General features: G+C 30.8%; 1 protein-coding gene across 11 annotated transcripts in view; it reads left to right on the top strand.

The window, feature by feature from the left end:
- The window catches only part of LOC126734086 (centrosomal protein of 135 kDa-like), a 437952-nt gene that overhangs the window by 83931 nt on the left and 335306 nt on the right, over nucleotides 1-18715 (top strand). For all 11 annotated transcript variants that reach the window (XM_050437596.1, XM_050437599.1, XM_050437600.1 and 8 more), the window contains 3 exons: nucleotides 12288-12398; nucleotides 12457-12594; nucleotides 12726-12821. In XM_050437596.1, the coding sequence (XP_050293553.1) occupies nucleotides 12288-12398; nucleotides 12457-12594; nucleotides 12726-12821 (345 nt within the window). The remainder of the gene's footprint in view (nucleotides 1-12287; nucleotides 12399-12456; nucleotides 12595-12725; nucleotides 12822-18715) is intronic.

Genomic DNA, 18715 nt, shown 5'->3' with positions numbered 1-18715 from the left:
AATATTATGTATTTAATTTATATGAAAAACTAATTTAACTAAACTAAACTAATTTATGCCGTTTATAATCAAATCGACGATGGATTTTTAAGGCGCAATATTTTTATTTTGTATATAAACAAATTATTTCCAAGAATCCATTTGTTTCGGGCTTTTTTCGGCGAAAATTTCGGGTTACTGGAATAGTACAATATATAAGTCCAAGATTGTTTCTTCATTCCAAAATTGCGATCCTAGGATTTCGATTCCACATTTATAGGGTATCTGGATCAAATGGGGTCTCATTGCGAGGAAGATCCTTCTTGAATCACAGAGCATCTGGATTTTTATTTTTGAGGTAGTTGGGATTACCAATACAAACTCATTGGTAATGGCTAGCGCAATAGAAGTAGACACATTGACTTTAAGGAGCTTGCAGGTTGAATTCTCAGCTTTTCGGATCAGAGCTGTTGAGCAATCAATAGTTGAGCAATAATGTTGAGCAAGCAAACTTTACAAACATTATTGCGTCTTCTAGGGTGTCTAAAAACGTTATGAAACTTTTACAATTTATTATTAATTGCTCTATAGTATTTTAAAGCTTTAATAAAATTGAGAGGTCATTTACGGTTTTATTCATGTGTTTTTCAAATAATGCAACATGTTTCTTCACAGAGTTTTGGTTTTTACTTAGAATATTGATAGTACTATTGTAATTATTAACTAGGTCTTTTGATAATGATACCTGCAAATTAAGCTCCTTTTTATAAGAGTTTTGAGAAAGTTTAAGGTCATTTATTGCTTGTTCATATCTTTTATCCAACGTCTGAATCTAAAAGCCATTTTGATGCTTTTCCCAAAATGTTAACTAAGCCATGTTTAGCTTTGTTATGAAGTTTAATATACAGGATGTTTCACTTTTTTGTAGCAGGACTTTAACAGTATTTAGAAAAATTAATTTTAAGGTAGGTTTCTCATATAAATATTGATCGTCAAACTTTTTGTTTCTGAGATACAGGGCGTCAAAGTTTCCCAAAAAAAAAAGTTTTTATTTTTTAATATCCGAACTATCAAAGATATTGAAATCAAAATTGGTATAAACAATTCTAGGATGAAGGGTCATAATCGTAAATAATGTCATGTTTCTACGTTGGCCAGTGGCGGAGATATGACTAATTAATAATGTTAATGTGACTAAAAAAGTAGCACGCCACTGGATTAAGTCGATTAAACGATCATTTCTAAATAGTGCATTTAATTGTAAACAAAAATGCCCTCTTGATATTTTTTCGTATCTGACTCCGTTTTCTCCTCAAATTGAGTTGTAAAGATCACTTAAGATTTGAAGATAAATTTATTTCAACCGTCTAATAAATCGCAACATAGAACAATACCACAAATACTTATAACTTATTTATAACAAACAACAGATTACAAGAACACAACAAACAATTAACAAATTTAAAGAAGGTGTTCAAAATGTGAACCATATTCTGCAATACATATGTAATTCACATCGACGAATAACCGAACGTGAAATGTTATTTATATTAATTTATTTTAATAACTTGAATAGTGTGCCATGTAATAAAAACAGTGTCATAAAATGTAAATGTCATATTAGTATTATAGTGTCAAATTGCAATTGCGTTCTCAAAAAGTGTTATTTGTTTATTTCTTCTTATCGTTTTTGTGTCAAAATGCCATTTATGTTTTCAAATCAAGAGTTAGCGGATATTCACTTTATTTATGGTGTTGCAAATGGAAACTCCGCAGAAGCAGCCCGGGAATATATGCGCAGATATCCGATTAGAAGGCATCCACATCCTTCTATATTTGTAAGAGTCCATCGACAAATTATTGAGAATGGTTTAGGCAATGTACGAGGAAATGAAAATAATGTAAATTTTCGAATAGAGAGAAATAGGCAACAAATTTTGCGTGAGTTCAACAGAGATCCTACAACAAGTATTAGAAGAGTTTCCGCTGGTTTAGGAATTTCAGCTTCCCGTGTTTACCGAGTGTTAAGACGGGATCATAGACGTCCTTATCATTTGCAGCCTGTTCAGGGATTATAACCAGGAGATGAAGAACAAAGAACTGCATTTTGTAGTTGGATTCTTAATGCAGCTAATAATACTCCAGGTTTTTTAAATAACGTGTTGTGGAGCGATGAGTCGTGGTTCACTCGGCGTAGAGTGGTCAATTTCCATAATCAGCACATTTGGGCGCATGAAAATCCACATGGAATTCGACCAAGAAACTTTCAGCATGAATTTAGTGTTAATGTCTGGATTGGTATTTATGACAATCAACTTTTTGGACCATATTTTTTGCCACCACGGGTAAATGCAGCCTTCTTGGAATTTTTAGAACGGGAGCATGCGAATATGTGAGAAGATATTCCTTTAAATTTAAGGAGACAGAGTTGGTTCCAGCTTGACGGTTGTCCTGCGCATTATGGGAGAATTGTGTGAAACTGGTTGGATACCCATTATCCAGAAAGGTGGATGGGTCGTGGAGGGCCAGTAGCGTGGCCTCCACGATCCCCAGACTTAAACCCCTTAGACTTTTCAGTATGGGGATTTTTAAAAGAAAGAGTGTATGCGACACCTGTTCCAACAAGGGATGACCTTATAAATAGAATTAGGATTGCTTGTAATGAAATAGTATCATTTTTAAATAACATTTCACGTTCGGTTATTCGTCGATGTGAATTATGTATTGCAGAAAATGGTTCACATTTCGAACACCTTCTTTAAATTTGTTAATTGTTTGTTGTGTTCTTGTAATCTGTTGTTTGTTATAAATAAGTTATAAGTATTTGTGGTATTGTTCTATGTTGCGATTTATTAGACGGTTGAAATAAATTTATCTTGAAATCTTAAGTGATTTTTACAACCCAATTTGAGGAGAAAACGGAGTCAGATACGAAAAAATATCAAGAGGGCATTTTTGTTTACAATTAAATGCACTATTTAGAAATGATCGTTTAATCGACTTAATCCCGTGGCGTGCTACTTTTTTAGTCACATTAACATTATTAATTAGTCATATCTCCGCCACTGGCCAACGTAGAAACATGACATTATTTACGATTATGACCCTTCATCCTAGAATTGTTTATACCAATTTTGATTTCAATATATTTGATAGTTCGGATATTAAAAAATAAAAACTTTTTTTTTTGGGAAACTTTGACGCCCTGTATCTCAGAAACAAAAAGTTTGACGATCAATATTTATATGAGAAACCTACCTTAAAATTAATTTTTCTAAATACTGTTAAAGTCCTGCTACAAAAAAGTGAAACACCCTGTATATATTAAACTTTATAACTTCATAATATGTGTATATGTGTATAATATATATGTGTATAAGTGAAACGGGAGTAATGAAGGTTTATGTATGACTTCTCTTTTTGCGTTACTACTTTATTACTGATATCTTATTTTACATGTTCGATTCTTTTACGGAGTTTGTCTTTAGTAGTTGCGGCTGTTTTGTCAGTTAAATATATTTTCTTTAGAGACATTAGGCATTCGTTACACACCTTTATGACATATTGACATATAGTCATCGATTATATAATTTAAAAAGGTGTTAGATATCACTAACTTATATAAATTAAGTATGAATATTCGCGATAAAATAGTACCTATTTTATTTTCTAAATTATTGATTTTAGCTTATAGATCAGCTAGAAATAAACAGTGTACGACTTTGAGGTTTATGTATTTTTTGAGGAAATATATTATTTCATTTTCATAGTTCTCTGTTAAGGTTAAATGGATCGATATTTTGTTTCCAAAATATTTGGTTTTAAAAGCATATTTTTCATTACAGCCATGTGTTATTAAAAATTGGTTTGTATAAATGTTAAAACAATTTTCTGTAAAAGGTATATTGTGTATTGGGTCTTTTGATGCAGTGTGGATGGTTTCTCCCCTTGTTTATGGACCAGGTGGTCTTATTTAAATATTTTAATTATATTTTCTTTTTCTGGACGATTACTTTGTGTTAAGGATTAATAGTTCAGTTAGTTGGCCTAATTCTTCCAGTATAATATTTTCGTTGGAAAAGTACTGATCTATGTCGTTGGAAATATCTCCAGGGCTGGCAATTATTGAATCATTTTCCATCATATGGATTTCTATTGTAGATAAGGCATCGGCGTTGGTATTTATGGATCCTTTTTAATACTGTACTTCGTGATCATACTCTTCAAGCTTTAATCTTCATCTTATTAATCTAGAATTAGGTTCTTTTAAACTGAATAAGTCCTTAGGGGCTTATGTTATATGTCCTTGTGGTTATTATAAATTTTCTTCCAAGCAAGGAAGGTCTTAAGTGTCTTGTAGCCCAAACAATGGCTAATAATTCCTACTCGATGGTTGAATAATTTGTTTCTGCTGGGTTTAAAGTTCTTAAAGGTAATGGGTAAAGCTTGTTCTTGGCTGCTGCTCCAATAGCTACTGCTCCAATAGCTATGTTAGGGGCATCCGTTTTTAGGATAAAAGGTTTTCTCAAAATTGGGATACTGTAAAATCGAATTATTTATTACACAAAAGATTTTTACAAGTTCCAAATGCTTCTATGTATTCAGATGTTAATTTAATTGTTACGCTTTTTTTACAACATTGTGTAAAAGGTTTCGTTAGCTTTGCAAATCCATTAATAAATTGTTTATAATATCTTTACAGTACCAGAAATGATTTATTTCTTTGGCTGTTTTGGGAATAGGAAATTTTTATATGGCCACGATCTTTTTAGGATTTGGCCTACTCCTTATTTGCTCCTAAATACTCTAGTTCAGTTCTAAAAAATTCCGATTTATCAAGTTGGTCTTCAATCTTCAACATCTTAGCATTTTAAAAACTGTTCAAACTGTCAAATTTTTTATATGTTCCTCTAGACTTATATACAGGGTGTCCCGAAATTACATCGCAATATTTTACCAGCCGCATCTTTGTCTAAAAATAAGACAAAAAGTCCATATACAGTATGGTTCAAAAGTGCATCGTTTTTAAGTTACAGGGTGTTTTATGAATCATGTTAAAGATGGTTTTTTGTTAATATATCCGGAACGCCTAGTTGTAATCTTTTGAAATTTTCAACATTTACTATTGGTTTTATTAAAAACTGATATTGCAACCATTTTTGCCAAAATGTATACAGGATCGCGTAAAATAAGTGGTCGGTAAAGTTTAAATTGTTAATACTTTTTTTCTAGCAACTCCGTGATAATTTTGGTATTAGAATTGGAAAGAAGAAACATTTTCACATTCATTAACAGCCCAATTAATCCTTTGGATCAGTTGTTCACGGGTATTTATCTCCACGGCATATACCAACTCATTTAAATGTCCCCATAAATAATAATCTAACGAAGTTAGATCTGGAGATCGAGGAGGCCAATTTATAGGACCACCTCGACCAATTCAACGTTCAGGAAAATGGTTATTCATCCACTCACGCACATTGCGACCAAAATGAGCAGGCGCTCCGTCTTGTTGAAAAATCATGTTTTGGTGTAAGATAAGAGGAACTTCTTCCAGAAGCTCCACAAGATTATTTTCCAGCATATGAAGATAATTCTCCGAAGTTAGCCGATTGGGTAATTCTATCGGGCCAATAAGTTGGTCCCCGATTAATCCGGCCCACAAATTTACCGGAAACCTTCTTTGAAAATTACTACGCCTTATGGCTCTTCGGTTTTGATCTGCCCAAAAATGCATATTATGCATGTTAAATGAACCATTTCGTGTGAAAATGGCTTCGTCCGTCCATAAAATGGAAGGAATTAAGTTTGGATTATTAATTACACATTGACAAAATTGGATCCTCAACGGAAAATCGTCTGGCTCTAAATCTTGGACCCGCTGGTAATGAAACGGATGTAACCCTTGGGATCTTAGCATTCTTCCAATCTAATAAAAATTAAATTACTATCGTAACAATAAGTAATTTTTTTAATTACTTACTATAGAGCGAAGGATATGTATGGCTCTTGACACATTTCTTATGCTTGCCCCCGGATTTTCTTCAAAAACATTTGAAACATTTTCTAAATTATAATCTTCTTGTGGTCTGTCCTTGTCCAGGAGCTCTTTGAAAACTTCCGTTATTGCATAAATTTCGGAGAGTGTTTATAAAAACTTGACGACCTGGAACATGTCTTAGGGGAAATCTTCGGCGATACTTACGGACAGTCGCTAAAGAACTGCCATTACAGAAACCATAAACAAAATGCATATCAGCTATTTCTTGATTTGTAAATCTATCCATAATTTTTGAAAAATGAATCACAAAAAAGAACTAATTTACTTTGCCAAAGCAAATTTAAAAAATGTGAAATGTCAACAAAACGTTAAACAAAATTTAACAAATAAACTAATTGTCAACAAACACAGCCAGCTATTATTTTACAAGATGTTATTTGTAGTTACTTTTTGAAATACCAATTCATCATTTATTAATAATTGATTTTTTCGAAAACGGAAGCTCCTATCGAAATTAGACAAGAGCACCTTCTTTATGTGAAAATGTTTCTTCTTTCCAATTCTAATACCAAAATTATCACGGAGTTGCTAGAAAAAAAGTATTAACAATTTAAACTTTACCGACCACTTATTTTACGCGATCCTGTATACATTTTGGCAAAAATGGTTGCAATATCAGTTTTTAATAAAACCAATAGTAAATGTTGAAAATTTCAAAAGATTACAACTAGGCGTTCCGGATATATTAACAAAAAACCATCTTTAACATGATTCATAAAACACCCTGTAACTTAAAAATGATGCACTTTTGAACCATACTGTATTTGAACTTTTTGTCTTATTTTTAGACAAAGATGCGGCTGGTAAAATATTGCGATGTAATTTCGGGACACCCTGTATATATTATAAATATTTAGATATCGTTCATATGTACTAGGCAGAATTTAAGGCCTCCTAGTACATAATCCATTATCCTTTCGAAGGTTGCAGGTGCATTCTTCAATCTGAAGGGCATTCTCACTTACTCATAGTGTCCATTCTCCACAGTGAATGCTCTCTTTTCTGTTGAGTTAGGTGCACTACTGGTCTTCCACTAGCATCTAGTTTTTTACCATATTGGGCTGCTCCAGGGACTAGATAACTTAGTCTGATTATTCCATTATTGAGTATCTTATTTATTTGCCGTTGGACTTCCTCTTTATGGATAAACGGATAGCGATACGATTTGGAATGTAAAAGAATATCCAGAGTGTCAAATAATTTTAATAATTCTCTTCTTTCTTCGTCGATGAAAAATATGAGATTTTTCTTTTTGATTGGTAAAATCGTTATGTGTAAAAAATCATATGTTTTTTTTACATTTTCGGAAAAAAGATCAAAAGGTCTGTCTAAATTAACGGATATGTTTTCATCTGTGTTGTTGTTGATATTTAAAGGGTAATATAAGGTTGCCAGTTAAATTAATAAGCTGTTTATTAGTCAGGTCGATTTTGAGATTAAATCGAGTTAATATAATTAATTAAATTGATTAAATCGATATAATATACCATTATAAAATTCATGAAATTCATATAAGATGAATGAAATTCGTTGATTTGTTTGGAATTCCCTAAATGCTGGTATACCTGCTTTAAAGATAGTTTTCTTTTCTCCTACACTTGTTTTTTAATTTTAAGGGTTGATAAATTTAAATTGAAATTGATAAATTTTATCTGGAAAATATTTTTCAGCAACAACAACTTAAAATTGAAGTCATTGAATCCATTGTCAATTATTAATTTCAGTAGGGGTTTCTCATTTCTATGTAAGGCAATCATAGCCCTTCTTAACCCCACTTTCAGCTGAACCATTAGTTGCAGGATGATAAGGTGCCCCAGTTAAGTGTTTGATATCACTAGAATTTAAAAAAATTTGAAAGTCTTCTGATATAAATATAGCTTCATTGTCAGTAGTTAACTCCTTAGGAAGTCCAGAACGTGCAAAATGTTCGCGAAATATTTTAATGATATTTGAACTTGTCAAATTATTAACATCAACGCATTTCATCCATTTAGAAGTAGCATCTTAAATTACAAGAAAATTTTTATCAAAAAGAAAAAAATCAGCATGTGGTCTTTTCCAGATATCTTTGGCCAATCCCATAATTCTAATGAAACTTTTGGTAAATTGCTTGCATAAATCGCACATGACTCGTACTTCCTAGTAAAATCTTCAATTTCCATGTCTAGTTTAGGCCACCACACATATGAACGTTTAAAATTTTTTGTTTTAGCTACGCCCATATGTGTCTTATGCAATTCTTTTAAAATATAATTTTGATATTCTTCACAAATTATTAAGCTATAGCTCTACAGCAAACAACTATGTTGCTACATATTTTATCTCATAATTGAATGCTGACAAAATATGTGCTTATCTTTGTAACCGATTTGCCACAAAAACCGGTAATCCTTTATGAGGTCCAAATATTGTCAACAAAGGTTTATGATCACAAAATAGTAAACATTTTTGATTATATAAATATTGATAGAATTTTTTTACTTGAAATATACATTATATATATACTTATTGTATTTATGTTATTGTAAACTATAGAAATATATATATATTTCTATAGTTTACAATAACTTGTTTTGTCAAATCATCGGTTTACGTATGTATTAATTCGATATTTGTTATTCCTGCTTACGAAAGTAGGTTACAATGTACTGGGTTTACAAAAATATTATAATTTCATTGAACTTTGTAAAAATGTATTGTATTTTATATGTAGCTTTTTTATGCTAAATAAAGATTATTATTATTATTATACAACTTAAACCTTCCTTTTCAATTTGCGAATAGGAAACTTCAGCTTTATTCAACAATCATGATGCAAATGCAATTGGCTTCTCCGTACTGTCTTCCAAAATATGACTTAGTGTCGCACCTAAAGCATATTGGCTTGCATCCACAGAAAGTTTAACTTTTTTCTCAGGATCAAAATGTGATAACACTGATAAATATAACAAGATAATTTTGGATTTTGCAAAACTTTCTTTATATTCAGTGTTCCAATTTCATTTACTATATTTTTTTAACAATTTTTATAATGGGCTTAAGACTTTTATTTTAATAAAAAAAAAATTTAATGCTCCTAAAAAATATTTTAATTGAGTAATATTTTCGGGGGTAGGAATATTTTTAATTGAAAAAATTAATTTTTTATGTCCTCATACCTCGTACCAATCACATGTCCTAAATATTTAACAGATTTTGCATAAGAAAATACTTATCTTTTATTACTTTTAGACCACATTCTTTAAACCGATAAAAAACTGCTTCCAAACATTCAAAATGTTCAATATCATTCTTCCATATTACGGTCGTCCAAAAAACAAACAACCCCTAGCATATCACTGAACATTTATTCCATTATATTTTGAAAAATTGCTGGGCTACTAGTTATATCATAAGGTAATCTTGTCTATGAAAATAAATCTTTATGTGTATTTATGGTTACTAGCTAGCTTTCTACATTCTGGTGTTAAAGAAACTTGTTATTAAGCCTCAGACTAATCAATTTTTGAAAATCTTTGACCCCCTTGCAATTGTGAAAAAAGATATTCGATACGCGGCAAAGGAAAATGCTGCAGTTCTAAACAAGGATTAAGCGTTATTTTAAAATCTCCACATAAGCGTACTGATGTACCGTTTGGCTTTAACACAGGGACAATGGGTATGGCCCGCTCTGTAAATTGTAGAGGTACCAATACTTTATTTTTTATTAGTCTCTCTAACTCATCCTGAATTTTAGGTTTCAAGGTAAATGGTACAAGTCTAACCTTAAAAAATTTTGGATTAGTCCCCTCTTTTACTTTTAAAGTAACTTGAAATTTATTAAAATTTCCCATTTGACCGTCAAAAACTTGTTGATATTTATTAGTCAATTCCGTAATCTTGGTAGAAAAATCTATTTTTGGCTCATTATCTACAAATTTAATTTAACTTATACCTCAATTAAATTTATTTAATCCATTCCTACCAATATTTTCTCCATTTCGAATTACATAGATTTTCAAAATATGTGGATTATTTTCATACAGAATATTTAAATTTAAATATCCTAAAGGCTCGAAACAAACTCCAACATAATCTTTAAGAGTTAAATAATTTTTAAATAAAGGTTTATTTAAATAATATCTTAAATACAATTTTTCAGAAATTGCTGAATGAGCAAATCCAGAATCAGCTTCAAAATTTAGAGGTTTATTCTCAACGATTAATTGCACATAAGTAGGTTTAATATTTTCTTTTTGATCTTGATAATTTTAATTAAAAAAAATATCTTTTAAGCAGAAAAATTGAGTTTTCTAAACTTCTTCACTGTTCAAGATTTGATTACCTGAGAAAATTCTAATATCTATGTAATTATTTCGGGTATTCGGTTGTGCTTCTTTTTGTGGTAATGACTTTATTAAAATAGTTTTGATGCTGATTTGAGTTTTGGTGCTGCATTGGTTTTTTTTGATCGTTGACGGTGAAAATTCACATACTCACATTTCACAAGCACTGCATTTAAACTCTCCCGAACTTTTTGTTCTTTTATTCCCGATTAAAGGAAATTGAATTTTCCTTTAATCGGGGTTTTTTTGAATTGACTAAAATAATTTTACCTGTTTTGGGATCCTGCTCAGAAATATTTCAAATTATATTACCTTTAGGAAAATGTAATTCACACACTTCACAGAGCATTTACCAAGCACGAAGTCGTTTGGCGGAATTGCTCATAACCATTTGTTATGCAAATCACTCTCCTTTGGAAAACTAAATGCATCAACTGTAGGCCCGTTTTTAGAGTAATTTTTCCGACATCCCGATGCACAACGCATATTCAGATTAATTTATTATAGTTTAATATGTAAAAATAAAAAAAGCGCACGGAACCGGCAGTAAAAGTGGGAAGATAAACAACCTGTCGCCGACTGTCGGTCGGCTATTATGTGATCCAATTTGTTAGGTCTACATAAATGATGACCTAATGCCAAAATTATTGTGAGCGCTCTGGCCTTTAAACGGGGTATTGATCAGAACTATCATCGTTTGGGCTGGAGCGATAAATTGCGAATCTTTTTATAATAATAATAGGTATACACGATGGCCGTAGAAGGGTAAGACGCAACAGTCGAGAACGGCGGTCGAATAGTCAAATGGGAACTGATATGTCCATATTGCTCGTCATACTACAGACTTTCTTCAACAAGCAGGCATTACTGTTTTGCCGTGGCCACCCGTTCACCGGATTTAATTCTTATTGAACATATGTGAAAACATATGGGAAGCTACCTAGCTACTTTGCATCATCCGCCACAGACTTTGGCACATCTAATCCATAAAGTTCGAGTTGCTTAGAAGTTGGTGCCACAACCAGACATCGATCATCTCATTTTGTCGATGCCTAGACATATACAGGAGTGTATAATTATGAGTGTGTATTTTATTTACCTGCGGGGTCGCCAAACACATTATTAATTTTTATCCTATTACTTGTCTATAAAAATTCTTGCAAATGTTATCCAGTCCAAAGAAATACCTGTTGCATGAATCAGTTCCAAGTTCGAGTCCGAACTGAACCCGAATATTTATATCTACTACGGGACTATGAACTAATGGCTATACCAATACATAAATTCAATATGCGTTCAAGAATTATATAGCATTCGTACTAAAATGATTGATATACTCTTTATTTTTAATCTCGACACGTGTTTCGCTAACGATATTAGTATCTTCGGGAGAAGATTAAAACTGAATTAATTAGTTTTTAAGAGGATCCGAAGACTCCAAAAAGTTTTTTTTGGATGACTCTCGGTCAAGAAGGTGTGCGTAGAATATTCACTTTTCTTAGCCTCCGACGCATCATCTACGCCCCCCCGTTTTTATCTCTCATTTCACATTACCATTTACTTACCCCCTCAAAATAAAAATTCACGAAAGAAATACGAGGACTAATTTACGATATAAACTTACAGACCGAAAAACAAGAATATGTATATTAATAAAGCTTTTGCTAAATTTTGGATACAAATCAGATGCCGCTTAAAGACTGTTTAAGCAACTTGGAATTATTAAGTATTATATTACATGTAATAAATACTCCAGCCTAAGGAATACTTTTTAAATATATTCAGAATATTGAGTATAAAGTTGTGGTCTACTTCATTATTTAAAGTGGCTAATTTAAATTAAATAAATTAATATTTTTCTTTATTGAGCCTACGAAACAAAATATTTCTTTAACAATAATAAAATTCAAAAAATCTTTTAGGCAAAGAAATCTTTGGAAGATTTAAGACAAGAAAAAGATTACTACATGAAAGAATATCATAAGATATTAGAACAAGTTAAAAACGTATCAAGATGTGAAGTTTCTGATAATGTAAGAAATATTATTTTTAATTATAGTTTGTCCTTTTTTTAATTTGATATCATTTTAGGGAATTTTAGAATTAAAGCAGCAGTTACAAACCAGAGATGATAAAATCAAACAGTTAAAAAATCATATTCATTGTATGAGCAAAGAGAAGCAAGCTAATCCAGATACTCCAATTAATGGAAAACAATCTTGCAGTAATGTAAGTACTTTAAATAGCTTTGGGCAAAAAAAACTGTATTCAGACTCCTAGAAAATTTAAACGAAATGTTATTTATACAAAAACTAAAATATTAAAATGATATATTTTTTAAATATTGTTACTTTTTGCAGGCTAGTTGTATATGCAGAAATAGAGAACTTGAATATAAAACAAAAGAACTTGAGCGATTCAATGAGGAGAATAATAAACTTAAATTAGAGCTACAGGTTTGTATTTTTTGTTTTCAAAAATAATACAAAATACCAGAAACAGGGTGACACTAGACATTTACTAATATTTTATTTGCTCTTGTCTACACCAAAATAATCAATGGTGAGAATCAAGAAAAAGCTTAACATATCTTCTACATTTCTTTGCATCTACAGGTGCTTTCTATATGCATATATAGTTTTAACTTATTTGTGTTAATACATAGCAAACTACTCGATGCAATATCGGTTATTTATAATAACCGATATTACGGAAATAAAAGAATAAGCCGCTATTACGGAAATAAAAGAATAAGTTTTTTTATTCTACTCGAATCACGCTTTTTAACGAAGTAACGATGTCCCTGTTCAAAGCAATTTTAAATGTATAAATAATTATTCCAGTTATTATATAATGATAAGTAATTATTGCACAAAGCAGAAATTTTATTCCTAAATAAAAAAATATCAAGACATGTGCGTTTCGGGTATAATGGGGGTAGGGGACTGATCAAATAATAACTCAAGCGGATAAAAAAATTGGACAAAAAAAATGCCATATGCCAATCAATGGAAATAAATCAGACATTTTCGAGTCCACTATGTAGCAATTAGGATCATTTTGCATCTATTATCAGTATGTTTGAGCACTTCGCTCGAAAGCAAAAACATTCTTCAATGCCGTTCTAACGTGTGATTATGATATGATTGCTGAGACTTGTCTGCATGATGGTTTTTAAAATTCTGAACTGTTTCCTAATGAATACGCAATATATCGCTACGACAGAAACTATGCTGAAATGAGTGAGAATAGAGGAGGCGGTGTTGCTTTGGCAATTAAACGATTTTTTCCTCTTATTAAAATAAATCTGGTTCTGCCCAAAAATTTACACAGTTGTTGTTGACATTTAAGGCGCAAAAATGCTTAATCATTGTTATCTCTGAATTATACTAATTTACATTCTCCCGGGGCTTAAGTCCGAGGTTTTTCAGAACATTTTTGAATACATTTCTTCCCTAACATACTTGTACAATTCAAGACTGGAGATTTCAAAATTCAAAAATATATTTTATATGAGGAGGGTGCCCACCTGTCCTATAGGGTGAATGGTCTGATTAATCTATTATAATTTTTTGACTGGAAGCAAATAAATACAGTTAAAAATAACCAAGGGATGCTCTTGAGATCTTGTTATCACGTCTAGATGTGACTTTTACACATTGCAAAAATGTCAAGATTTTTTAATTGAGGAGGAGGGTATGCATCCATCCATATTGATTATAGTACGAGGGCCAGTGAAAAAAAAAAGTGGCTGATCCTTTTATGAGCGAAATAATTGCAGAATGCCAAAAAAACTTTGTATATTACGCCAATCGGTGCCTGCCGGGCCAAAGCGTTTGCATTTGTTAAATAAAAAAATGTTGTTAGTCAATTTGCAATTTAAAATGTGTACAATTCTTTTATGAATAAAAATTTGTGAAAATGTTGCAAAAACATTATACATGATGCATTTGGGTGCCTACCAACGAAAATCGTCTGCCAAGTCCCGCCTGGCAAATTTCAAACTGCCAATTTAAAAAAAATTGACTTATCGTTTTATGTCTGAAAATTTAATACGATGTTAATAAAGGCACGACAAAATTACTAGTCGATGCCTGGCAGCTTCCAAAGTAAGCGCTGCATCGCCGTCCGGGCTCGATAATCGTCGCACTTTGCCGTGCTCTTATGCATGCTATATATTTTTTTCATTTCAGTAATGCATTTACTTGATTGACTTACATAATATATATATATATATATATACAGGGTGTCCCGAAAGTAATGGGACATAGAACAACGGTAGATTCATTACGTCAAAATAAGGTGATTGAGGTCAACTTGCCTTATCCTAACTTTAATAGTAACTGAAATACAGGGTGTCAAAGTATTATTTGATTTATCGTTTTTTTCTCATAGGTCCTGAACCAAATGACATACTGACATAAAATTTAGAACATACGAGTCTTTTAAAAAGAAAAATAAAATTTCGTATACAGTTTTCGTGTTTTCGGTAGAGTTTAGTTTCCCAGTTTTAGAGTTTAAGTTTCCCTAACTTTTTTGCTCTCCTGCTTGGTTTGAAAAGTAACATAATAATTTCCTTTTTTAATATTACATAAAAAATATATACTTTATTAAAGTCCCTAGGAGGAACCATTTTCGAAATAATCGCACTTTTAGATTTTCATAATATGTGAATGACTTAAATTTACTAGATTTTTAGCAATGCAATCCTAAATTAAATAAAATTAATACCTAAGGTTATTGATATTTATGTAAAATTAGAATAGTTACTAAATAAAAATAAAATATTGCGGAGGGTTGTTGGGTGGGGTCAGAAATAAAACAGAAACCTGTTTACCTAAATGTCGACGTTTCGACTTATATTAAGTCATCCTCAGGACACTGAAATGGATTCAAGTAATTACAGAGATAAAACAAAGTAATTTTAAGTACATAAAAAACACTATTAAAATAAATGTTCTTTAAGTTACAAAAACTAAAACAACAAAAACCACGACACAGTTAAAATTACAATCAGGTACAATCCGTTAAAAAAAAATTTTTTATAAAAAAAAAAAACAGTATAAAATTATTTTTTTTTTTTTTTATATATACATTACACCTCTTACCTAAGTCTAGGTTTCTTAAGTTATAATTAAAATAGGAGCGTAGAGTTATTTTTAACATGGGTTAAATTGTAGGTGTTACTGTGGGCAAACTAGAATCAACAATAAGCCAAGAAACAAATGTTTTTATTCTTCCGAGCGTTTATTTATTTAATTTTTATGATTCAATGTTATGTTGATAAGTTAAGGATTAGTAGATAAGGAAGATGTATGTATCTATACGTTCAAAACCAGAAACTTAATTTGTTAATACACTGTGTGATCTAAATTTGGGACATACACTCTTTGACAAAAATAAATTTTATGTTTTAGTTTTATCTTTTTGGTAGTAAATTAATTAAATTATAGTAACTTGCATTTAGATCATCGGTGTCTTGTTTTTTATTTATGCTTTCTTTATACTTTTTTATATTAACCATTTCTAGTAAAATTCTTTTTTGATAATTTGATTCTCTGCCAATGATCCGAGTGCTGTTAAAATCAAATTGGTGTTGTTGATTGAAGGAGTGTTCTGCTAGAGCAGTCTTCCCAGATGCTGCATAGTTCGTTGGTTTTACGCTTCTTTCGTGTTCGCTAATTCTGGTTTTTAAGTACCTGCCCGTTTGACCCACATACAGACCTTGACAATCAGAACAGGGTATTTTATAAACCACGCCACTTTGTAACTCATTTGGTGTTTTATCTTTTAGTTTTGAGAAGTATTTGTTGATGGTATTTTCATTTTTGAACGCTATTCTGACTTCATCATCAGAAACAACTCCTGATAGCCTTTCAGACAAACCTTTGACATAAGGAATTTTTGCAAATTTATGGTTTTGGTTTTTTTTTGACTTTAATAGGTGTAGGGTTGTTGTTTAGGATTTTGTTTAATAGTTTATAAGGAAAATTGTTTTTTAGTAAAATATCTTTAATTTTGTTAACATTTTTTTAATGAAAACTGGAGTGAGATAAGGCTATTGCGCGGGATTTTAGGTTGCTAATTATGTTTAATTTTTGTTTAAATGAGTGATTTGATTGGTAGTTAAGAAATCTCTCAGAGAAAGTGGGTTTGTGATACCAATCAGTGATGATTGTATTATCTTCTGTTCTGATTAATACAATGTCTAGAAATGGAAGTTTGTTATTTGTTTCACACTCTATAGTGAACTGTAATTTAGGGTGGAAACTGTTAAATGTATTTTTTATGTTTTCTATTTCAGTTTTTGGAATACACGTGGCAATGTCGTCAACGAATCTTTTAAAAAATGGTAACCTAAATTTTATTTTCCCCATACAATATTTCTGTAATTCTGACATAATCAGATCAGAACATATAGGTGATAGACAGTTACCCATTCCAAGACCATAGATTTGTTTGTAATATATATTATTGAAAGTAAAATAACTATTTTCAAATACAAACTCTAAAAGACTTAAAAATTCTTCTAAAGGGATGTTACAGTGGTCTCTGATAAGGTGCCATTTATTTTGGACTATATTTTTAATTAAATCAGTTGGTATGTTGGTAAATAAAGATATTACATCTAATGATATTAGAATAAAGTTATTTGGAATTTTAAAATTTTGCAATTGCGTGACTACTTCAAAGGAGTCTTTTGTGTAGAATTGATCTTTTTCAAATGCTAAGTTAAGTAAATTTGCTAAATATTTACTGAGATTATATATTGGAGAACCTACAAAACTTACAATTGGTCTTAGAGGAGTATTTTCTTTGTGTATTTTTGGTAAAAAATACATTTTTGGAGTGCCTCCAAATCCGTTATTGCATTTTAGTTTTTTTATTTGATCTTTTGAAAAGAAGTTTGATTTACACAAGTTTTCTAATAGTTTATTAAGTTTGTTCTGAATAGACGTAGTGGGGTCTTTGTTTAAAATTTGATAGGTATCTGTATTTGAAAGAAGAAGGTTTGATTTTTGTAGGTATTCTTCCTTATCTAACGCGACGGTGACATTGCCTTTATCAGCCCTAGTTATTAAGATATTATTATGTTTTTTTAAGAATTTTTTCGTTTCGTTACTGTATTTTAGGAGGGTTTTTTCAGATTTATTTAATTTATTCAGAATAGATGAGTTTATAAAATTAGTAATTATGTTAATAGATTGGTTTCTTTTTTGTATTTTTAACTCTTCATTATTGGAAAGGCCAATGGCATACTCTATATCGATTATAATCTGCTCAAGAGGAAAGTTATGATTATCATAAGGTAGATTAAATTTATTGCCCAAAGCTAAAGTTACTTCTACATTTTTTGGAAAGGTCTACTTTGTTAAATTTTTAAACCATTTTTTGTTTGTTGTTATACTGTCAATTCCAGTCTGCTCCAAAATAAGACTTTGTAATTTCTTTTTTTGCTTTTGTTTCTGTTCTTTAAAATGACAATTATAGTATGAAAATTGCGATTGCTCATAAGACAAAAATATGTTATTCGGTAATAAATTTTAAATCATTTTCTAGTAGGGAAACTTTCCAGTGTGTGTACGCAATCTCTAAATTAAGCGATTTTTTTTGAAAGTCTCTAAACAGATTAAAACATTTGTTTTTAAATGGAGTCTCCTCTACTAGTAAGTATTGCAAACAATTAATTGATCTACTAAGATGTAATGGAAGTACCTGGTTGGTTCTACATTGTAAAAGAAAACACTTGTGATTTCTGTAATTCGCAAGTTGTCTGCTGATGTTCGCCCATTTCTTCAAGTATTCATAGGTTTGTATTCCATGATTACGTTTTATATTTTCCAAAAATCCCAGGTTGTTACGTTCCAGTCTATCGATGTTCCAAGTTTTGGTTATTTTCAATTTCGTGTTTGTGACCCAATATCTTCAATATTGCGGAGGGTTGTTGGGTGGGGTCAGAAATAAAACAGAAACCTGTTTACCTAAATGTCGACGTTTCGACTTATATTAAGTCATCCTCAGGACACTGAAATGGATTCAAGTAATTACAGAGATAAAACAAAGTAATTTCAAGTACATAAAAAACACTATTAAAATAAATGTTCTTTAAGTTACAAAAATTAAAACAACAAAAAACAAAAACCACGACACAGTTAAAATTACATTCAGGTACAATCCGTTAAAAAAATTTTTTTTATAAAAAAAAAAAAACAGACATACACTCTCAATACACTCCAAAATTTAGATCACACAGTGTATTAACAAATTAAGTTTCTGGTTTTGAACGTATAGATACATACATCTTCCTTATCTACTAATCCTTAACTTATCAACATAACATTGAATCATA

This window comes from Anthonomus grandis, chromosome 3, assembly GCF_022605725.1.
Source record: "Anthonomus grandis grandis chromosome 3, icAntGran1.3, whole genome shotgun sequence".
Lineage (NCBI taxonomy): Eukaryota > Metazoa > Arthropoda > Insecta > Coleoptera > Curculionidae > Anthonomus > Anthonomus grandis.
The sequence above is the reverse complement of the archived record's forward strand: the minus strand, read 5'-3'. Positions and strand labels throughout refer to the sequence as shown.